This window comes from Callorhinchus milii, unplaced genomic scaffold (assembly GCF_018977255.1).
Source record: "Callorhinchus milii isolate IMCB2004 unplaced genomic scaffold, IMCB_Cmil_1.0 Scaffold9, whole genome shotgun sequence".
Taxonomy (NCBI): Eukaryota; Metazoa; Chordata; class Chondrichthyes; order Chimaeriformes; family Callorhinchidae; genus Callorhinchus; species Callorhinchus milii.
In genome coordinates, this window is record NW_024704750.1 from 15,053,810 (window position 1) to 15,078,573 (window position 24,764).

General features: G+C 40.2%; 1 protein-coding gene across 1 annotated transcript in view; it reads right to left on the bottom strand.

Annotated features, from left to right (window-relative positions):
* The window catches only part of kiaa0586 (KIAA0586 ortholog), a 78,588-nt gene extending 61,659 nt beyond the window's left edge, over positions 1–16,929 (bottom strand). The window contains exons 1-5 of the mRNA XM_007893310.2: positions 16,676–16,929; positions 15,760–15,952; positions 13,866–14,069; positions 5,545–5,723; positions 3,714–3,830 (exon numbers count right to left, since the gene is read on the bottom strand). Of these exons, the coding sequence (XP_007891501.2) occupies positions 3,714–3,830; positions 5,545–5,723; positions 13,866–14,069; positions 15,760–15,952; positions 16,676–16,870 (888 nt within the window). The 5' untranslated portion in view covers positions 16,871–16,929. The remainder of the gene's footprint in view (positions 1–3,713; positions 3,831–5,544; positions 5,724–13,865; positions 14,070–15,759; positions 15,953–16,675) is intronic.
* Between the last annotated feature and the right edge of the window lie 7,835 nt (positions 16,930–24,764).

The window sequence follows — 24,764 nt, forward strand, 5'->3', positions numbered from 1 at the left end:
GCGGCTCAGCCCCAAAACACATCAAGTGTTGAAAGAAAACTAATAAGTCAATTTTTTTTAAAATCATGCATGCTCCATCGGCATCTTAATCCTTGGTGACTTGTATGTACTGCTTGAATTGACTTCCTTACATTTAATAGGAGCTGTGGAAATGATTTTTACAGCTGTTACATATACTTTGAAAAGCTGTGGAGGACTTTCAGTCCTTGAAGGATTAACATTCTCAACCAACTTTTTTTCCCAAACAGGAAATAAAACTATTTTTTAATAAAAGTCTGGTGGTGATAATGCAAGTGCTGTGTTATTTTACTGAGAGAGAAAAACAAGACTGGACAGCCCTTGTACTGAGAAAGCAAAGCAAAATGATTTTAAAAAAGATTCCATCCGAGGCAACTTGTTTCTTAAAGTCAAAAGGCAACTGTTTGCCCCGTGGACAAATCCGACCTCGTCTAACAGTAGGAGTTATCCACTGTGGTTTGCTTCTACTATTATTCAAGCACCGCTAATTTGTTCCCCATCTATTTCCTTAGCACCTCCAGTGGCTTTAAATAAATATTTTTCCCGTGGTAAAGCTCCAGGCCTTACTACCAGTTCTGCCACAGAGCTGCTTCTTACGGCTGTTTCATCATTTCTGTTGTAACCCTGTCTATTATGCAGATTTCCTCAGTGACAAGGCAGGAGCAAGCGACGCATTAACTAGGATGGATCAGTGTTACACAAAACACTCTCTAGAGTTAAAAGAAATACAGCTGTGGAAAACAACTGCATTGCAGTGCGAGGGAGCTCAAGAATGCACAGGGTTAAATTTTATGGAATTCGACGATGCCAAAACATAGTTGGTTGTGTTTAGGACAGTGGCTGTCTTTCAGAATTAAAAAAAATACTGAATGTCTGAAAACATTGGTGGTGTTCCAATACCGTGAATATCATTGAATAAAAGGATCCAGTAATAATGTTATTGATGAGTAGTATCCAGGATATGTAGCTTACATACTGATGTAGACCCAAGTCAAGCCTTTAGCCACCATTAACCTCTATGTCACCTCCATAGTTAGTTTCCAACTTATGCTGATCCTAAAAATAGCTATGCCTTTGTAATGGGAAAAACCATTGTGAAAAATTGGTATCAGCAGCAATCTGGATACACGAGACCCCAGTAATTCTACGGTCAAAAGCTACTCATAAATTGTTGTCTGCGCTTTGACCAAAAATTATTTATTATAACATCATTGTTAATGGACGACAAAGTGCAAACAGTCGTGTGAGAATTTTTTCTAAGTGATGGTTTTGTGTTGTACAGCAAAATAATTGGTCTCAGATCAGGTCTCATTCCATGTCTACACGGTGGGTGCACAGACTAGACCTTTTTTTCACATCAGATGTCATAGGTTCTAAACTGTTTGGGATATGCATCCCAATTACAATATTATTTCACCCACAAGAAACACTCACAATGTGGTGAAACATCTGAGGAACAGAGGGCGAAAACTTTCGCTGTTTATTGGATGAATGAAAAGAATAAAATCGGTTTTCAGTTTGTTGTTCTACATTTTCCACGAAAGCTCTGGAGAGTGTCTGGTGAGTTACAGTAAACAGTATCAAAGAACAACGTTTGCTCTGAACAGTCAACGTTGCAATACCATACTTAGCCAAAGATCCTGGCCAACACTGCTTCACAAAGAAAACAACCACAGGAAAGTCCTAACATTACAAGGTCACTTTTTTTAACCCTGTCTCATCTCAAATGCTCTCGTAAGAAACATATTTTTCTGCCCACTTTTTTATTGTAGTGCCTTGAGACATCCTCCAGACGTGAAATGTGCTATAATAATAATAATCCTTGCATTTGATGTAGCGCCTTATCACATCTTCAAGATATCTCAAAGTGCTTCACAGAATATACTCTAAAGTAAATTGACAGTATATTTTGTGGGCTAAACCCACACAGCAGTCCCACCAACAGTCATGGTTTGATTGATCAATTTTTTTTTAAGGGATTATTACCCCCGGAAAAACGATCCACCAATCAACTAACAACCGAGTTTCTACTTACTGCTAAGTAAACAGAGGTGTGTGGAGTGAGGAAACTTGCCTAACATTTCGCCCTGCCCGTGATTCAAACCCAGGTCCTCTCGCTTGCGAGGCGAGAGCTCTAACTGCTAAGCTGCAGGACTATACAAATGTAATTTGTTGTTGTTGCACTGAATTTAACAAATTGATCAGTGTAGCTTTACCACAGAAGAGGGTGAATGCATCCCTTTTCAAGACTGCGGCAACATCAGAAAATATTCTAAGCTTTAAAGCACGTAGATATTTTTGTGCTCAGTCACCTTTAAAATGTTTAACCTGTCCCTTAAAGGAAACTCTTGCTATAAATATCAGCTCTTAGACTGCCAAAGGTCCACAGAGACTCCAGTGTCTGTGGGGCAATTGCTTTAGTACATTCTCAGCTCAGGCACTAATACACTGAAAAAATATGAAGTAATAAAGCTACTCGAACATAGGATAACTTTATAATAATCCTTACATTTAATATAGTGCCTTTCATGTCAGGACTACACAGGATTTAATGTAAAGTGTACGGACTGCATATTTTGTAGGCAAATGCAGCAGACAATTTGCAATGTCACAGCAATGTCCCACCAAACAGCCATGAAGAAAACAACCGATATTCTCGGGGGGATTTTTGACCAGGACACTGGGAGAATCTCTTCACTTTATTTGTTTGCCTTCCCTCTCAAAACGTCAACATTTTAAAAATCTTTATAAGAATATGAATGACATATTTTAGACCTTGCCATACTAGCAGGAGCTCTCCAGCTTTGTTCTCACTTGTCGTGCATCACTGAGAAATAATATTCAGTCATCAAATAACAAGTAGGATAGAGGAAATGGAAACAGAAAGGCAACATCCACATACCTCTAAAAGCAACAAACAGGTATGTGGAGAAAACAGCAGCATACCTTAAGAATTTTTTCCCCTCCATAGCTATAACTATTATTAAATGCATTTTCAAATAGTTTTGGCTGTGTAGCAAAGAAGAATAAAGGGATAACTCAAAGTATTCCATTTCTCTGGGCCCCTTATCAACGTCCTATGTTTGTAGAAATATTTCAAATGACGTTCAAAAAAACAGCAAAAACCAGTACTATATCAAATGAAGACGGACATAAAAGGCAAGAATCAGATGAAAAGGCTGGATGATGAAATGCACCATTATCGACCTTCACTTCCTCTAGATGGAGCACTGGTTAGCTGGCATTTGGGTTAGTTGGTTGGGAAAACATAGGCAGCATTGAACCCATACACTCTGTGAAGACCGGAAAACAGTGGGATCTAAAATGTGATGTTTGCAAATTGGGTTTGTTGCATTAACTGAGACATCCGTACTGATGCTTTCCTTGCCAGTCTCATTTTGGACTTTCCAAATTCTGAATGTATTTTCCGTGGGTAGTGTTTATCACTGAGGCCCGAAATACCTAACGGTATTAGCCTTAAAACCATTATCATAACGGTTTAAAACCTGCGGAAGTTCGGCTTCCAAAATTGAGACTGAATGTTAAGAATTTTCTAAAATTCTGCACAATCTTAAATTTCAAGACAATGGTCTCAAGACTAAAACCATGAGAAATGTCTGGCCACTGGCATATAACTGAAATCAGAAGACAATATGAACAACGCTTAACAAAAAAGGGAATTTGTTGAAGCTTACCTTTATCAGAGATTGTGCGGGCTGGGTCGACAGCTGTTTTTGCTCAGGGCTGGAGGATCGGTGGCTTGCACTGGGGCTGTCACTTGGAAGGCTGTCAATGTCTACATTTGGTAACACCTGAAGGCAAACAGAGTTGTGTTACTTTTCATGGGACAGTTTCCAACACCGGAAAGATGAAGAGTGAGACCTGAATCCACAAAAATGACCTTTTCAACAGAATAAAACGAAACAAGTGCCACACTCACAATACAGCGCAGGCAAGGCTGGGCAGTGTGTTTCATGCAATGAAGTAGCTGGATTTTAATCGTCGGTTGTTAATAAGTGAACTTGCCCTTTGTCAGATAGTACAATGTAAAGCCAGGAATCATCCTAAACTGGAAAGGGAGCGTTACCACTCCATTTCCAGATTGTTTAATATTTTACTTCTATTCATTTAACATGATGTTTCATCTTCAAGGTCCTTACCTTCACTTATAAATCCCTTCAACGCTCAACACCATCCTATCTCTGTGATCTTCTCCCACCCCACTCCTCTGCTTCCTCCCCACCGGCTCAGCTAACTTGGGCGGTCTACACATTCTCACCCGCCCCCCCCTCTGGGCCAGAATTGGTGGCTGAGCCTTCAGCTACTAGGCCATTACACCTTGGAACTGCCTCTCTCTACCCCTCCACCTTACCCGCTCTCTTTCTGTCTTTAAATCAGGCCTAAAAAAAAACGTTTTGACTGCGCTTATGCTCACCTCACCCTTCCCCGTCCTCCATTGCTCAGACCCAATGCCGCCACTGTGAAGCGCTCCGAGACATTGTAACACATGAAGGATGCTATATAGATAGTTTCCCAATTTGATAAATTCTAGGTTTAATATAAGAATACAATTCAAATGTTTACTGAGAGGATCCGGTACTTAATTCCACAAGTGCAGTAGCTTCCTGCTAGGCTAAAAATCGGTTTACCAAATATATTCATTTGCTTAAAAAAGAACTCACATTCTACTAAAAACCTCAAATAGCTCCAATGGTAGAAGTACCCAGTGCCAATGAACTCTGACTCCACCCTCTCCATCACTGCCTGAGAATGCCAAGAAGCAAATTCTAAATATATCTGTGTGTGAGTACTGTGTAACCTGCAGTCTACCCTCATCCAAATAAGGCAAATTTACTCAACTTAACGGTAGATTAAAAAAAACAAGGCAGGAGAGTTCCGCCCGATCCCAGTTTATTCCTGAATTCAGGAGTCACTCGGGAAGGAATTTACTTCAAAGTAATGGTATTTTATTAGCAAACAAAAAAANTTAACTTGTACATACCAATGTACAGTGCTGCACTGTGCTAGGATATGGGGCCATGTGCCCACAATTCTGTTAGGCTTCAGGGCTGGCATTGAGCAGAGGACTGGCATGTCTCCACAACAGGGATATGTGGAGGGATTTTCAAGAGGTGGGACGTATTTGCTCAATGCTTGCCACTGTTGGTGGTGCAGCAATCCTGAGTTTGCCAAGTGGAGGAGGTGAGCAGAAGAGATGCACTGGAGAAGATCACAGAGATAGGGAGGTGCTAAGGCGTTTAGAGACACCCTGGCATTGACAGAAACATCCAAATAAATTGCCCACCTATTCAAGGAAGGAATGCTGCATAGCAATAGCTTGTAAGACCATTTTGCCTCAATATTTAAGAACATACAAAATTGTGGAAATTAAATTAGGAAGCTGGTTGGCCGCAGTTCTTAAAAAGAAACCAGCTTCCAAATTAAGGCTGAATTTAGCAAATTTCCACAAATCAAGCTAAGAATTACAGGCCGCCAGTAGGAAGAGTATCTTGTATAAGAATGCACCTGTACACAAAGCTTTGGCAGGGACTTCTTCTCAGATTTCACATGCACAACTGCCGCATTGGGCTTTCTGACCCGAAGCTGTGGTTTGGGGGGAATCGAAGTAGTTAGTGTGACAGGCTGGGCCCCGCTGATGAGCAGCCTTGCGGGTTGTAGAACGCCACCATCGATCCGTGGCTCACCTGGAAATGCAAAGCAACGTTTAGTGATCAAATTGTCAGGAAAACCGCCATGCTTATTTATTTTGTTTTTGCGTGATTGGCAAAATGCAATTGATGGCACTGAGAAAGGAAGTATTTGCACTTAGTTACGGCTTCAAGATCAGGTGTCTGTTCCAGGAGCAACTCACCCTGCATTATCCTAGCAATAATATGAATGTCAACATCAAAGGGATACTTTTTAATCAAGAACAAACTTGAAGGTAGAGGCCCTTTGTTCTTCCAATGGGACTATTTTCTCTATCTGCTTTGTTTCCTCCCTGCTGGTGTACACATATCTCTTCCCTCTAAAAATTATAATCAACAACAATTTGCATCTGTATAGTGCCCCATACGCTATATAAGTCCCAGAGCACTTACATATTAGTTAATAATGTTGATATTAGTTAATAATCTAATAATATTAATGATCACTAGAGAAGTTCAGATAAAGAAGACCTTTTTTATTTAATCTTTCCAGGACATCCACCCTACCGTCATCCAATTCTAACACCAAATGTTTTTTAAACATGTTCAGTAGCTTGGCTTCAACCATACTTCCTTGAACCCACGTTCCTCTCTCCATAGATGCTGCCTGACCTGCTGAGTGTTCCCAGCAACTTCTGTTTTTATTTCATACTTCAATGTACCCATTCCAGTCAATAATTACCCTCTGTGTGAATTATTAAGCAATCCCACCTCAGACCTCATTATTGTAATCATCAGCACCTTCGGTCATCTTCCTCCCCCCCTTCACCCCCTTGGCTCCCACCTCTCCCAAATATATTCCCCAGCTCAGGTGCAAACCCATGACTGCCAAGCACAGAGGTAACAGAGTAGATAGAGAAAATAGTCCCATTGGAAGAACAAGGGAACCAAAATAGTACAAACAGAAAAACACCACCACAACACAGCAACTATACAAAACACCAGTCTGAAAAATGTTTCCACAATGCTCTGCTGTTTGGAAAAGAAAATGTTGCAATATTAATCTTATACACCACACAGGATTTTTCCTTAAACAGCAAACATAAATTGCTGCAGTTTTCCTTGGGAGATGCCTTTAATACAAATACTTCTTCCTTTTATCTGAAGGAGAAGGTAGCCCTTGAATCTGCAACGCCTTGTGTAAGGCCTCTTCCTCCCTGGTGCCTTGTAGTATCCCGTGTCAGGAAAGCATACCTGAAACATATTTCAATACCTTCATTTGTTTATTCATTCAGGGAGTTAAAATGGCCAAATAGTGCCTTGCTGGTTGATGCCTTGAGGTACTCTGCAGGGAAAAGCCAGTACCTGCAATCAGTATCTAAAAAACTGTTAAAGAGATACTGAGCTGTCGAAATGAACCATGTGTGTTGTGTGCCAGCCTGGCACAGTTTGTATCACTCTTGTCTCTTGAGACAGAAGGTGGTGGGTTCAAGCCCCCATCGAGACTTGGAGCTCACAGTCCTAACCAACAATCAAGTGCAATGCTGGGGGAGCACTGCACTATCAGTGGTGTCATTGTTCAGATGTGATGGTAAAATCCAAGGTTGCTTGCCTGTTCAGGAGGACATTAACAATCCCATAGCACTACTCAAAAAGAGAAGAGTTTCTTCCAGTGTCCTGGCCAACAAATACCCCAGATAAATCTGGTTATTTTCACTTTTTGGGTATTTGGAAATTTGGGGTAAATTGGCTGCTCTGTTCACCTATAGCCACCTCATGTTACAAAAAATCCTGTGAAGTGTTTGATAAGGCACCATATCAAGCATATTGATTATTATATACAACAAAGTCCATGCACCCATTGCCACAGCCCAATGACAAAGTGATGAACAAAGTGAAAGTCTCTCTGCTACCTATGGATTATTTTGAAGTGCATGTAATTGTTTTCAATATACTAATAATCGACCCTTATTTACTGAGTGTGAATATGTAACATGTACTTACCACTTGGCATATTTCACAAGCCAAAGAGAGTTGATGTGTTTAAGTAATTGCTAGGATATTATTCAAATACCTGTCTATTTTCCCAGTTTTGTTGCCACCTGCAGTTTTATAGCAAAGAGTATTTGGCAACGTGAGTTTAAGTCAAACTGCTAACGCACTGTGTGCAAGGAGAGGAATAGCTTATGCTTCAAATAACACAAGACATACATAACTGCTATGTAATGGTCAAAATATTCTAGTTTTGGGTTCAAATAACCGTAATGGTTGGTATCTAACTACCTCATATGGAAATGGAACAAAATATCGTCAGTAGATCAATCCAAAAAGGACAACAATACTGAAAAAACATCACCATGGTAACAGCCTGCCTCCTAAGCATGAATTCTTATCTGTAAGGCTGTTGAGGTAAGATTTAAAATGCTTTCTTTTCTCAATGAATAGCTTTCTGAACATACAACTCAGATGAATGCAGCACAGAAAACTACAGAAAACTACAGAATTGCATTTCCTTTGCTCCCTTTTACCAATTTTCACTGTTTTTCCTTTGTTCCCTCTTTTCGTTTGCCACCAGCATCTGAGGTGCATTGGAGCAAAGTTCTACAAATGACTGAAATCAATTTATCTGTAGAATTCTCTTTCTGAATACCACCATGAGATTTTTAACATCCACTTGAATATTAGCGTCCACGTAAGCTTCCCCCCTTGCTCCCATACTCCTCTATTCAATTTTCCTTCATATATGTATCAAGTTTCCTCTTAAATACATTTTTATTCTATTGAACCAGGATCTGAGGAACACAGGGATGGAAAGCTTATGAAAGTTTCTTTTAAATTAATAATAATTCTCGTATTTAATACAGCATCTTTCATATCCAGAGGATGTCTCAAAGCACTTCACAGGAGTTAATGTGTATTTTGTAGGTGAACACGGCAGCCAATTTGCAAACATCAAAGTCCCACAAACAGCCATGAAGTGAACAATCAATTTTAACGGGGGATATTTCCCTCTCAAGACACCAGGGGATATTTCCCTCTCTTTTCAAATAGTGCCATAGGTTTTTTAACAAATCGAATGGGCAGAAGGAACCCAGGTTTAATGCCTCACCTGAAAAACTGCATCTTCTAAAGGGGCAACTTAGACTATTACAACCTTCTGACTCAGAGGTGAGAGTGTTACTGACTGAGCCAGGCTGACACACGGTAAGCCAGTTACAACATCGATACAACCATTTCATCACACAGTGATAACTATCCCTGTGGCTGTATTCTGTATCTGCAGCACACTTGTTTGTGATTTTTAAAAAATCTCTCTTTGATTATTCCTTAACCTTCTTACGTAATAACCTTGATCTAAGAATTCAAGTGGGGGTAAGCACAGGAATCAGGGTGGTGATTCTGGACCACTTCAGCAGGGGTGACTTTTGTCAAAGGTGAAGATGACCGAGAAAGAGGATCTTCGTTTGAAATGGGTCCCATACAGACAGCTTTAAAAGCCAACGAAGCATGCTCACACCTCCGCAGCACAAGCACAAAAAAGTTGCACTGTAATTCCACCTGACAGCCCAACTCATAGAGCTGGAAAGGATTAGTCAGCAATAGGTTCTGTTTCGCTGGAGTGCAGTAGTTAATTATTTTATAATGGCCATAATACTCCTCCTTCCTGGATACATCACAGCGCTAGCTTCAGATACTGTAAGACTCCAGCACACCATCTTGCATTTAATGTGACAAATCTACCCAATAGTAATAGATCTTGTTTCATATTAGTCATTTTCCAACTCTCTGTGTAGGCAGACCATCACTGAAATGTCTAAAAATAGCCCAGCAGTACGAAATCCTAAATGAAGTATTTCATTATGCTGGGAGAAGTCTGCCTGAAAGCTGTCAACGCCATTAACCACAGAACTGTCAACAGTGACACTGTGGCAACTGCAAACTAATGATACCCTGACTGCATTGCAGATATAATTACAGCCTGGCGATGGCTGCTCTCGTAATTGATTTTAATTTGGGAAAAAAAATCCAATCTTTATGTGACGTTCCACGCAGCCTTATTATCTTAACTCACCACTACACACACACACATACATCCACCACAGATTACATTCACATGCAGATAATGGCAAGAATTTTATAAATGAGACAGCAGGAGAAATACCAGAGGCAAGGGTTTGGTCTGAAGGGAAGTGAAGACTTAACCCCATTAACAACATGAATGAGGGTGGATAAGGGAAGCTGCAAATGCTCAAGGTATATAGCTCCTGGCTCTGACACCTTTAAGCCAAGGGTTCTGAAAGATTTAGCTCAGGTGATTGCCAGTTCTGTCACGGATATCTTTATACTAGATGCAGGACAAATTCAAGAGGATTGGAAAACAGCAAAGCAACTCACATCTTTAATAAAGGACCTATAAACTACAAACTAGAATCAAGACTCGCATCGAACTTAGGAAGAGTTTGAAACTATGACGAGAGATAGGATAAGAGATCATCTTGAGGCACTCGGATTAATCAGGCACTGCCAGCAGGACTTTAGAAATGGAAGATCACCATCAACAGATTTATTGGATTTCTTTGAGGAAGTAACAGATTTATTGGATTAAGGCAGGGCAATGGATGGATTAACGTAAAATTATCACATGCAAGAGATGTGCCAATGAGAAAAGCCCTTTAGCCAATTTAGCCAAGGCCGAAACCTTGGGCAAGTTTCCTTACTCCACACGCCTAATAATAATTCCTCCAAAACAAAACAATAATAAATTGGTCATTTCCACGACTGTTTGTGAGACACTGCTGTGCGCAATTGGCTGCCGTGTTTCACCCACAAATATACAGTCAATTCACTTTAGTCTGTTCTGTGAAGCGCTTTGAGATGTCGAGAAGACGTGAAAAGCACTAAATCAAATGCAAGGATTATTATTATTATTATTATAATTTGATTTCATCCTTCCAATTTTCGCTTTAGAGGATCAGTGTTTTTTCTTAAGGGCCTTGAAACAGATCGATAGATGTATTAAAAACCAGATTAGCAAATGGCTGTTTGGCAAACGAGGGAAGGTGTGCTACAAGGGTTGGCAGCAGAACTTGTATTATTTATAGTTTTCATGAATAACTGAGAGCCTGGTATTTTATTGAGATGTACAAATTTACACTAAATTAGGAGGAGTGACAACCGATAAGTATTAACGTGCACAAATTCAGAGAAGCTAAGCATGTGGGCAGATAGATATCAAAATTATGAGATTTGGCAGAGGATAGGATATCAACAAGAAATTACATTTGTATAGCACCTTTCATGTCGGGAGGACATGAAAGGCCCTATAGTTAAGAAGCTAAATGGTTTTAAAAAGAAACTAGGCAAGTTCCTAAAAATTAAAAGATTTCAGACTTATTAATTAATGAGATAAGTTTGTTGGAGGATTATTTTGGGAGGTTGGATGGGTGGGATAGAATGCCTGGAAGTTACATTGCATATAAATACGATATATCAGTGGTTGGGTCATTTGAAAAAAAATTGAAAAATATTTTCAAATATTATTGAAATGTTACAAAAGTTACTTTATGTTGCACTGTACAAAAGTTAAACCACTGATATCTTAACTAACTGAAAAACCAGACAAATATATTACTTAAAAAAATTGTAAAAACACAGCACTCACCAGTCATCTAACTCTTATCAAGGGTAAGAAAACCTTTGTTTAAATCTGTAGACCTGGAGTATTTTATTTGGTCAGTTGCTTCTAGTTTTGTTGAATGGAACAAAAAAACACTCAGTTTGTACATTTGGTACGAGATTATATTATATATTTAAAAAATTTGCTTTTAATATTTTTCAGACTGAAATAAAATCTCCGACCGAGACTCCTTAATCAAACTGCCACTTCAGCACAATTGCTATTAATAAATACACACAAGGAATGGCCATGAAGAAAAGGCTCTTTTTCCTAATAACTTTAAACACCTTGGTATAGTAGAGTCCTGTAGCTCAGTGGTAAGAGCACTCGCCTTGCAAATACCTGGATTCAATTCCAGGCAGAGCGAAACCTTGGGCAAGTTTCCTTACTCCACACGCCTAATAATAATCCCTCCAAAATATAAAACAATAATAAATTGGTCATTTTCAATCCACGAATGTTTGTGGGACACTTCTGTGCGCAATTGGCTGATGCGTTTCGCCCACAAATATACAGTCAATTCACTTTACAGCATATTCTGTGAAGCACTTTGAGACGTCTAGTAACGTGAAAAGCACTATATCAAATGCAAGGATCATTATTATTATCAATCCATCCAATATGACAAGAATGTAAGGCTTCTGTTGACATAAATATCTGCCATTAGTGGCATTTCAGCACTCCTTCCCCCAATATTCTTCACTTAAAGCTTCATTTGGTTCTAATGCCCTTTATGAATCGCGAGCAAAAGCACAGGGAACCTCACTATTAATGCTGAGAACTAAAGTTCAATGCCCCTTCAATGAGGCTCACCAGCAGGGTAGCTAAGTGACCTTCAATAGCACAGCATTAGCTGGAACAGCGGCATTTTTTTAAACCAGTATATTTAATGAGGTCACAGCCTCAATAGGATTTTTCTGCACAACACTGTTCTCATGGTATTTGTCTGCATAAGATAGGTAAGTGCCTGCAGACCGCAGACTGTTTTTCCACCACTAGAAATGACTTCTCCCAATGCACACCAGCCCATTACCAATTTACCAATCTCTAAGTTGTATATTTTAACAGTGGCTGGCATTATCACAGTACCACGATTTGACAGATATTGGCACAATAGTATTTGGGCTTCAATTATACAAAAAAAATTTAAGTAACTGATGGAATTCATCTTCCCATAACAGGGACTGTCAGAATAGAATATTTGTACGAGGCAGAATGGAAGAGCTCGAGGAATTTGAATGAACAAATGGTAAATCCTTTTCTTATTTTCAATTTACAGTCAATTCACCTTACAGTATATCCTGTGAAGCACTTTGAGATGTCTCAAAGGATTGATAAGGCGCTATATCAAATGCAAGGATGATTATTATTATTACGTTGTAACGCACTAGAATCCATTGTAACATATAATCCTTGATATAAATTAAACAAAGATTCCAAACTGAAGGATTCCATCTCTCAGAGCGCAAACCGCATGTTATTTTGATAATATTCTGAGTTAACGTTATTAAGGGGCAAGCTGTTTCTGGACCTTTGCTACCACTCACATCAAGCAGCCTCCAGGCGGTACATGGCAATATCACAGCAACAATAATCCTATATCCCGATTGCATATTAAAATGGTATTATAATGTGGAATAGATTTAGTACATTCTACTCTTCTAGTCTCTATTTTGTGTCTCCACTCTCCGCGTCAGCTGCTCCAGCGACATGAGAAGCTACAATTCTCAATTTGTTTCAGAGTAGAAGACAGTCCTGACTCTCCAAAACTGTGGCATTCTTCGCCTCACTCCCTTCCTCTCCAATCCCATTAGAATTCCAATTCACCTGGTGACCCTTTGCTCCAGAAGCAGATAACTTCAAAGTTGAGTTCCTGTGAGTTGGTGCAACACACTTCTAGTTTACTGAAAAGCATTTGCCATTTGCCTATTTGGATTCCTTAAGAGAATCCCGTTAAAAAATACTGCAATCTAGACTCCAGTTTCTTCTGCGGTCCCTGTGAAAACCACTTCACGTGATCTCTATTGAAGCTGTTCTCACCACATACTGTATATGAGTTTATCCTCTCTGTTACTAACCAAATCGTATCTAATTGTAAACTTCAATGAATCCATACCACCAGCACACACTTAGAAATTTGTTTCGTGTATATAATTCTACTTTATAACAACTTCCATTAGAATTGCAAACAATGAGCTGCACAAGATAGTTCAATGCATAAATCACCTGTCTGGAGTCAAACTGAGCCATCCACTCCCAAAAGGCTCTTGGCAAAGAGACTCGCAGAGATTACTGCGTGGTTACATTTGAACTCATAAAAAGTGAATTAAAACTGACATTGAGTTTGCTAGAAAGGATAGTACAGCTTCAGCAATATGAATCATCCAAGTCAGTTCCTTTATTAGAAAGGAAAAGCCAATTTGAAAATGATTTGAGAGACTTACGTAGCATTAATGCTTGAGGCACCACAGTTAGCAACTCTATACTAAAGTACATCAAATAAAGTTCACTGTTGATAATACCTAGGGGGATGGCCATTGGGAGCAGATGTCCTTCAACTGGGCCTGAAATGGCTGATGAAGACGCCATCTCATTGGATGGGCTGAAGAGGTACTGGTTGCTTGGAAGAAGTGGGGCAGAGAAAGGTCGCTGTATAGTTGGGCTGCTCACCACTGTCTTGACTGGAAAGGGATTGGTTTGGGTTCTGGCTGACTTCACCTTGACACCTGTGAAATGGCAAAAGAAAGCTGTGAGACTTCAGCAATAGTTTGATGGCGCAGGCTAGACTGTGCAGAGAAATCCTCAGAGGCTTTCAGATATTTGATCATCAAAAACTGAAGGTCTGTAAATCCCAAGGGAACCCTGGGCAAGTCTGGTCTGCTGCATCTCACAGAATGAACTACACACATTAAAACCCATGCAAAATCTCCACAATCCCTGCAGATACCCTGTCACACAATTTGATGCTGTCTTACATCCCCCTTTCTGCTTCTGTAAATAGTTTTCATCACCCAACATTTGAGGTAGTATCATATAACAGAACATTTCAGCTGTTGTTTTGTTAAATCGATTGCTATAGCAACGTTCCATTCATATGCAAAATGTGGCAAAAAAAGCCAGCTTATTCACCCCACAATAGAAACAATATTCTTTATGTGGTTGTGAAAGAGCTGTTTAGACAAAGGGTGTCTTTATAGCAGTTTGATGGTGCAAAGTTTAGGTGTATTAACTCTGTGTATTAACAAAGCATTAGGGCAAAGTTCAGCGGCTGCATACTGCAACCAATCTTGGTCAGTAAATCAGGGGTTAAGCAGTTCCGAGTGGAGGTTTGGTACAGTATTTCCCTGGCAGAAGGAAGAAGGGGTTAACTGGTAATTTGAGAAGGAGCCAGCCCAAAGCATTCGTCCTCTCTCAGTGGTGGGTTAGCAAGCTGCACTGAGAGTAGCTTATCCTGTCAACCACTGCCAAGAGGTAAACTTGAAGAGGCTGAACAGTCCACAGGTTGTTTATGTTTCCTTTCCTCAAAAGGAAACCAAAGATTTGCCCAACCTGAAAGGAAGCTTCTATAATGCACCATGTGATACGATGACAATTTGAAGAGGAAGGATATAAAATGATAAGGCAACAAGCAGGGAATTGGAATTAGAGCAAAGTCAAACCCCATTATAATATGCTTCAGTAATCATTACAATACAGGTCCATTATTAACAAAGGTGTTAAGTAGATTCATGGTATACAGGAAGTGTGGTACACATAACACAGGAAGTGATATCAGAGGCAATCTGATAACCAGGAAGCACTGACTGGCAGCTATTTTTATGATGAGCCCCATTATAACATATGTCTGAATATATGGATTCAAACTACTGAGGTATAACAGGATCTGACTCTGGGTAGCTAGTCGCAAGCACCAGCATTTGCTGGATGGGCTAAATGGTCTCTTCTTGTTCTGTAATTTCTAATGATTCAAGAATAAGTAGAGAGGCCATACCTAAGCAAGCAGTATTTCAATACATTTCAATAAATGGTGGGAAACGACGGGGAAAGCATCACATAGGTGTCTTGCATCGATTTAAGGTTCCTACGAAGTGCACTGGAAAGCCTTTCCCAGAAATAAACAACGATCAAGAAAAAAAGGACCCTTTTTAAAGTACAACCAACTCACTCATTGTTGCTGTAATTAAACACATCTGGTAATGACCTAGTTAATGGTAGATCAGGATCATTATGGTTCTCTTCATTTAATTAAATGCAGATTCAAATTGGAGGGAGAATCAGATTAAAATGTCCAAGTGGTGTATTTCCCGACTCATTAAACAGAACCAGACTTGTAAGAGATTTCTTAAAGCCACAAATGCAGAACAAAATTAAGTGGTAAAACATGAAACTCAATTTGATTGAAACAAAGCCACTCACCCTTCGTATTCTCAACCATTTTAGGTCTCTGAGGCTTGGCTTTAGGAGCGGGAGAGTTAAACCTCAGATAAGGACCTTTTTTAGATGTGCTGCGATGGCCCTGATAAAGTGCCTTCCCATACACTCTTCTGAGATAGTCTTCACCTTGCAACACTGGTTCAGCAGAACTAATGGCATCCGGGTCTGCAATCACCTGTATTGGAAAATGGGAAATAAACTAATGTATGTTCTCTTACATTGTGAACTGCAGTCCTATTCACAAACATTAGAAACATATAAGCTAAAGAAACTCTCCAAATGCCAGTTGTCCTGAAAGTCTCATCACATGAGACCCATTCACTGTGTATGCCTCTGAAAGCGAATTGTTGGCAATTTCATTGGGGACGGTGGGGGAGGAAGAGGGGAAGGAGGAAGTACTTTGGATGTGTTGTCCATAGCCCAGCATTCCAGAAAGCCCCAAAAAACTGTAAATGACTGTAGTTTAAATTCTCATCAAATAACAGCATCTGTAACATTGCAGTGGTCCCCAGTATTGTATTAGACATCACAGATAGTGATCAGAACTGGAAACCCTTATTTTGCCCAGAGTCAATTCACTTTACAGTATATTCTGTGACGCTATTTGAGACATCACGTGATAAGGCGCTATATCAAATGCAAGGATTATTAATATTATTATTATTTTAGATGTTTGTCTGTTTGATTTAAGAATATAAACATATTTTTAAACACAAGTCTGGGTCAAGTGTGAAGCAAACTGCAACAAACCCCTTACTTCCCTAACGGGACAGTATTACACTGCATTTATATCTTTTAAAAAATAAAAAAACATCAAATTGGTTCATTGATGTTTTCTCCCAACAGCATTGCACAGTTTAACAGAGGGCCTCAGGTCATTAATACTGACAACCCTCACCTTTGACTTCTGCTCTCGCTGCTGTGTTGCAGGCTTGCTTCTTGGGTTTCTCTTTCCGTAAGGCTCTGTGAGCGGCTTCTGCAGAGGTCTGGCTGTACTCAAGGATTTCTTTGTTATCCTCGTCAGCTTAGTTTGCGCTTTATCTTTCCCATCTTTGTTAAATTTGATATCCTTGACATCACACCCTTTCTTCATCCAAATCTGCTCATGTTCTTTTTCTCTGATGTAATTTCTTGAAGGAAATCCTTCTTTGCAATTTCACCCTGAATGAGAAAATTACGTATTACGGCAAATAGATAAAACGTTGGGACAAAAAATCTCAATCGGAACCATTAGTAATTTCAGACGTAGTCTCCGACAAAGCCAAGGACATTCAATATTGCACAACTCATTCCGATGCCAGCAATTTCAATACCTTATCAAGTACGACAACTACACTGCTTGGAAATGGTCAAACTTTTAGACAAGTTTACGAAATTAGCATTTTGACTTAAACTTTTAGAAAAGAACTAGCATTTTTATGACACCTTATCGAGTGAAAACATCTCAAAGCGGTTCAAAAGTAAGTAGTGTCAAGAGTCCTGTAGCTCAGTGGTTAGAGCACTCGCCTTGCAAGTGAGAGACCTGGTTTCGATTCCCGGCAGGGCAAAACCTTGGGCAAGTTTCCTTACTTCACATGCCTGATAATAATCCCTCAAGAAAAATAAACAATAATAAAAAAAATTGGTCACTTCAATCCACGATTGTTTGTGGGACACTGCTGTGCGCAATTGGCTGCCTCGTTTCGCCCACTATAGTCAATTCACTTTACTGTTCTGTGAAGTGCTAGGGGATGTCTAGAAGACATGACAAAGCGCTATATTAAATGCAAGGATTATTATTTTGTGAGGCATGCACAGTGGCTATTTCACCAATTTATCTGCTGGCCATGACACTAGGAGAAACTCCATCCTCTTTTTGAATGATTTCACCATATCTTTATCCTCCACCTGAGTACAGGCAGATTGGACTTCGGTTTAATGTCTCAGCCGAATGACCGCTCCTCTGATAATGCAACACTCCCCCATTACTGTACTGACATGGACTGTGAGCTCAAATCCTGACACTGGGGCTTGAATCCACAATCCCCTGACCCAGGAACATCCAGGAATACTGGAACACTTGAACACTGTAATATGCCTCTTTTGAAAAACACAAGTTAACAAAACAGGAAAAGACGGTGGTTTATTTCAGAATAATATTCCACTTCAACTCACATGGATAGTGTTAAAATTCACACGCACACATAATTTTTATTGAAATAGGACAAGACAGGTTTTGGCTGAAACAGCCCAGCTGACAGAAATTGAGATAAAGTAATGGCTTCTATCAATGTTTTAAACCTTCCCCCTCCCCGATAAAATTTGTAATCTGCTTTAAGGGAGTAAAATCTGCTTTGACAAAAAGTGGAATGAACATTTTTGTGCACATATCTTTGAAATTTAAATGAATCAAAGTTTCACACCCACTCCATGTGAAGACAGACAATTGTTATTTAAAGCTCTGAATAGCAAGACAACATGACATTATGTTTCAGGATGTCTCACAAACTCTTTTAGGTTGTAGGAAGTTCAGACATGGCAGACAGGGTGGGGAGGGAAATAATCATTGCTGTGGTCACCAGCCACCACGACTGGCCTAAGGTGCCCCTGCAGAAGACGGTTTGAGATGCAGGAAAAAACAGTGGCTCCCTTAAAAAGCACCCTGTTTTGGTGTCAGGTTGAGTCTGAGTTTGGAGCAGCTTGGCGAGTGACATTGTAGATGAGAGATGGCTTCAGCACATGGTTATCGTATGCTGTTGATTAAAATGCTGTGTTTGGTTGAAGAACACATCGTCCTTCAATGATTTCTACTACAAAACCTTGTGACTCGCTAGAGTATATTTCCATTTCCTGAACAGCCAAACAACAAGCTAGAGAAATACTGTATCACCACCAGGTGCAGAGAAGTTACTCATTCGCATAAGCTATTTGCAGTTACTATTAAATACACCAGATAGGAAACTTGAACTCTAAGGGAATATATGGAAGGCTTATGTTTGCAAATCATTAACTGTAACATGTAACCAATGAACAATTATTGACTATGGCAGCAGCAATCCTGGCAGAAGACGAAAAACAGGTTAATTCTGGTGCTCCCAGCTGTTTGTTGTGCGTGGCCTTTCTGTGAACTGAAGTGTAAACAGAAACACAGGAAGATGACATCTGAGGTGAAGGGGAATGGTGAAGGTGGTGTGTGGGCAGCCGGGTGACGCAAACACTGACCAGAAAGCTAGCAAGCTGGTTGGTGTGTAATGAACTATCACTCCAGCAAAACCTGGGACAAAAGAGGCTGGGGAGAAATCAAGAGGGAAACTTAGAGGGTGATCAAGGCTAGCAAACTAATCTTATATGTTCCAGTTAATTTTCTCTAACTAGAGGGGATTTCTGTAGCCTATTGGTTAGAGTACTCGCCTTGCAAGCAACAAGAACGGGTTCCGATTCCCGGATGGGAGAAAAGCTTAGGCAAGTTTGCTTGCTCCACACATCTTTGTTTACCTAGCAGGAACCTAGTTGTTGATCCATTGGCGGATCACTTTCCGGGGGTAATAATCCCTTTAAAAATCTATACTAATAAAACAACAATGTCTGCCTGTGTGTCAGTCAAGATCTCAATAACCGAATGATGTAGAGACATGATTTATACCTCATTGGAAAGGCCTTGCATTTGGGAGTGTCATGGGCATATTCTTTTTCGGGGATCAGAACAGACAGAACATTAACCCTTTGTAGCAACTCTCGACCGAGGTCAAAACATGGACAGAATATGTTTGGGTTTTGCCCTGATTAAGTCATTTCATCATTAAGGTGAAGTTTATTCCATGGAGCTGACCCCATATTCCATAAGTTACATAAAATTACACAGAACATTACACTTCTGGCCAAAACAGGCCATTCAGCCCAAATAGTCTGTGCCGGTATTTATACTCTATATGACTATTCACCCCTCCTGATACTGTCTCCCAAGCCCTTCTCTTCCCTTCTCGCTCAAGCAGGCATCAAGGTTCTTCTTAAATAAATTGACATCTGCTGCTTCATCCACATTCTCTCTCTAAGTTATAAAGAGAGTAATCCATTTACCAGTGCCTCCTTTGAACTGCTGCTGGGAGCAATGCTTTGTACAGATCCCCTCCTACTGTGACATCGTGAAGGGGACAGAAGATTGTGAGCAGCTCTCCTCATTGGTGAAGTCACTGTGGAACCCATGCCTCTAATCAGAAATTCTGAAGTAGAATCAGATAACAAGGGGCTGTCAGTGTGAGAGGCTACCAGCAAGTAGATCGATTCCTCCCTTTAATGTTTAGAAACCTCTCTGAAGAGAGGAGAAAGATATCCAGGCAAAATGTGGAGCTTATACCAATTACGTCCCTGGAATGGAGTGATGTTTTAGCGCTGTGATATTAATTATGAAGCCAAGTTTTAAAATTAAGTAAAAATTCAGTTGCTTGAGTTCCACACAAGAGCTGAGCTCAAGATTTGAAAATGTAGCTGAATATTAATCATTCTTTTGGTCAGCCAGGTGTCTGGCACATGCGGAAACCCATCACCATGCTTTAGCATATGCTGAAGAGATGCTCCACTAGGAATCAAATTGCTGGGAGATCGGAAATATATGAATACTAGAACATGGTAGTGACTGTTTTTGACTGTTAACCTAATGGATATTGTGTCAATTTTCTTTCTGTGCACGGTGCGTTTCAGATTGAAAATGTGACTCATTCTAAGCAAGGCAAGAACAAATAGCCAACTTCCGGGTAACCAGGTTGCTTCTGATGTCACTTCCTGCACATTCCACTCTTGCACGCTATGCGCAGGAAAAGCTGCTAACATCACCTCCTGCATACTGTGCATGCGCAGGAAGCGCCAATGACCTTAAATAATAATAATCTTTGCATTTAATATAGCGCCTTTTCACAACTTCTCGACGTCTCAAAGCGCTTCACAGAATATACTGTAAAGTGAATTCACTGTATGTTTTGTGGGTGAAACGCGGCAGCCAATTACACACAGCAGTATCCCACAAATGGCTGTGGATTGAGTGACCGAATTATCATTTTTTTTGTGGAGGGATTATTACCCCCGGAAAAACAATCCGCTAATTGATTCACAACCGGGTTCCTGTTTACTGCTAGGTAAAGAAAGGCGTGTGGAGTAAGTAAACTTGCCCAACGTTTCACACTGCCAGTAATCAAACGCAGCTTTTCTCGCTTGCGAGGCAACTGCTCTAACTACTGAGCTACAGGACTCACACAGTGAACAGATTTGAACATGAATAAATGAGGTGGTCATCTACTTTCTATCAGAAAAATAATCCATTTGGAATTCCACAGCAAGTAGTTAGCTCTGGGGAACCTGGTGAACTATGCTATCAGGATGTTCTGTAGAAAAGGAACAAGATATGAAGGTTGACTTTCCCAATTCTGTCCCTCAAGCTGTGAACTCCATCTTATCGCTCAGATAGGTTTAGTTCAGGAAGCCATCGATCAGCTTTGCTCAACACTTCTGAATCGGATTCTTTCACCTCAGCTGTCATAGAATTGACAACAGATCAGTGCAAATGCCTTCAGTCTCGAGTGTCTATAGTGCACAGGTCACCTGCGGTTGAGAGCAATACTGGAGGTTATCTACAAGCCCTTCAGCAATTTCTTTGCCTCTTGCAGTATGTCAAATTGCAATCTTTACTTAATCCCCTATTTTTAATTACTTGCTTCTCTCTTTCAAGTCGTGCCCCCCACACACATGCGCACTTTCATTCCATGCCCCCAATTTTCCCTCTCTGATGCATTCCCATCTGCAGGGATCACACAAGGAACTGCCTCAGATGTTTTAATGCATCAATCCCTTCACAAATTCCCTTCAACTCTTAATGCATTCAACTCCAGAGCGAGATTGAGAATATAAATGTTACCAGATTGACTCAATGGGTCTTTAGGAATCTTCTTTTGTAGAGCTGACCTGCATTCTGCTATGATTTAAAATGAGTGTGAATGGTTTCTAGGACTCTATCCAGTATCTCTATCCCAGCAGGGTTACTGTTTTTGGCTGGCATTTCAGACACTAACAAAGTAAAGCTGACTGTTCTGACAACGCCCTGCTGCTATGCGATCTTTCACAAAACTGTTATCTTTGGCCAAAGTTGTGCCACTTTTTATGTTGTGTATTGGACACGCTTTGTTGATCATCCCAGTAATACTACCATTCACTCTAAACGTGGAAGGCTCCTTAGACACACCCACCTGTCTTGTTGCAAGAAGATATAACAAGTGCAGTATCGTCTAACAATATAAAATGGGAAAAAGATTTGAACTTCTTTTTAGAGCTCAATAAAAGGGATTCGAAAGACAGAACTTGCATTTTTGTCATGCCTTATCACATTGAAACATCTCAAGGAGCTTCATACGTAATTACTGTCAAGTGTAGTGACTGTTTGTTGGTAAACACTTTGACTAGCAAGGTCTCACAAATAACCATGAGGAGCATGATCAATTAATCTGGAGGACTGTTGGCCAGCTTTATGTAAAAATCACAGCGTGGTGCATGAGTTGAATATTAACACAATTTGGCAATCTCATCATTAATGTGCATTAATTCAGTTCATTTGCGTTCTCCAGTTCATTAATCTTGCCCAGCCAATTTCCTTAATGAAGCCATTGTAGTCAATACATGAGATACAGCATTTTCAAAAACAAACTTCCACCCCTCGAAGAAAGCAAAAGGATGCTGCAATTAATCCTAAATTGTTGCCCAATTCTTAAAAGGGCAAAGTAATTCTAAAGCAAATATAAAATGGTTCTTTGACAGCCAAGCACGTAAAGGTTTAGTGAACTCTTCCGATGTGAAAGGTGCTATACAAATGTAATTTGTTGCTGTTGTTGATGTGCACTTATAGTGGGGAATGCCATTAACCAAGCACATTATCAACTGTGCTAAACATACCAGCAAACAGAGCAACAGCCCCACAACCTAAAAGGCATGCTAAATTGCGGGGTTGGGCTAATTAACCCATGGGCAAACCGTGCTGAAATGCATACAGATCCCTTACTTCTGTAATTAACCAATGAAAAGGATTACAGAATCAGCGGTAAGCTTTTACATTGGTGGTTATTTACATAACTGAGACAGCTGCATATCTCTCAACACAGTTAGCCTCTGGGCTTCATAACCCAACCCGCATTTTACGCTCTATGATCTTCCTTTTGTTTGTGAGATAAACCTGCTGACCAACTCCAGGTTGATTTTGATGCTGCAATTGACCCTCTCTCGCAGATGGACAGGAATAAACATTTTCTGGCGATAAACCCGCCAGTTAGGTTAGGATTTCTGACTGTTCTTCCCCAATCATGAAAGACAAATATTCAAAACTGCCACAGGTGGAAGCAACTTACCGTGGCTTTGCTCATTTGAGTGAAGAAATGCCTGGAAATCGCAGATCACAAGGGGGGGTGGGGGGGGCAATGCCTTTACTCTGTGGATTCTCAGCTCAAGCTCCTTCAACCTTATCATTAAATGGATTCTGCAGCGCTTGCAATTGCTGACTGCTAGGTGCTATTTGACGTATGTGAAGCCCTGAGTTTCCTTAAACATCCATTGCTGTTATTTTCACATCCACTGCCAGTGATAGTTAACCAATAATAAAAATATCACCTTACGTGTGAAAATATTGCTGCAGAGCCTTGTGCCTGGGTCAAAGACGCCAATAGCTGAATAGATCCTGTGGCCTCGTCGCCATGGAAACCATACTGTAGTTCCGCATAATACAAAACGGTTCAATACTATGCCAATGCCAGTGGTGCAATGATGCAATTCTCACACAGAGGAAATCCAGTTGTTTTTTCCCTTAATTTACCGTGAGGGACTTATTTACTATTTTCCTAATTCAGATGTAAGATGCATATTCATAATGAACAGTAACATAGTGTTTCCCCCCTACACAAGCACACACACACCTATAATAATCAAATATAATAATCCTTGCATTTGATATAGCCGGTTTATCATGTCCTCGAGACGTCTCTAAGTGCTTCATAGAATATACTGTAAAGTGAATCGACTTTATATTTTGAGGGCAAAAACACCTATCTTGCAAATAACCTGCAGAAAAATTGTGATTGGTATACTTCAAAATGAATGTGTAGTGTATAGAGTCTCATCAGTAGCAGAAAGTGGTAGCTCCATAATAAATTAATGCCCTTTTTTGGAGCTCAAAGAAATTGGTGGGCGTTTACATAGCAGTGCATGAGACTGGTCATTTAACTTTGGAGTGAAATTCCTTAAGGCTAAAGGAAAAAATTATTTTCCGTTTATCAGGACTGAGTTAATGTTCACAATTTCCCATGTGCGTTCTGTGTGCAGTCAACTCCAAGTGAACTGAGCATGAGCTAAGCGCCTGAAATGTGGGACCAAATAGCTACCAACTTTGTGTGGTTTACTGAAGTAAGCAGTAAAGATGCACCTATCATAAACATGCTAGAACCCATTTGCTTAGATGAGGTGGCATCGTTCGCTGTTCCTGGAAGGTTTTGCATAATATTCTACTCAGAGAACACTGGTACAGGCCAACCACGACCGGTACAGTTCAGTTATCTTGAGTGTTTGCACAATACTGCCAAACTGCACCCTAGGCAGCTCTCATTGAGAAGAATTATATCTTGTCATAGCTACTGTCAAAGTACACAGGAAAGCACCAGACCAGAAAAGGCTATTTGCAATTTACCTGGATGCAATCGTTCTGGGTTTCTAAAATACCATTGCTCACAATCTCCCAAACACCCAATTCCCCGAGTCAAGCTGTTCCTGAGCCAGGCGGGTCCAACAATACTCCAGGCCACTGCTGAAAACAAAACAGCCACAGCCTTCTCACCAGCACAGAGAATGCACTCGTAGCTAAACCAAATCCTGTCATCGTATGACATCAACATATGATCCAGCAACAGGAATCTCTGGGTCAGTAACAATCAGTAGTGGAATGTCCTGGGGTACTGTGACCAATTATAGCACCTACCTGTCACCCC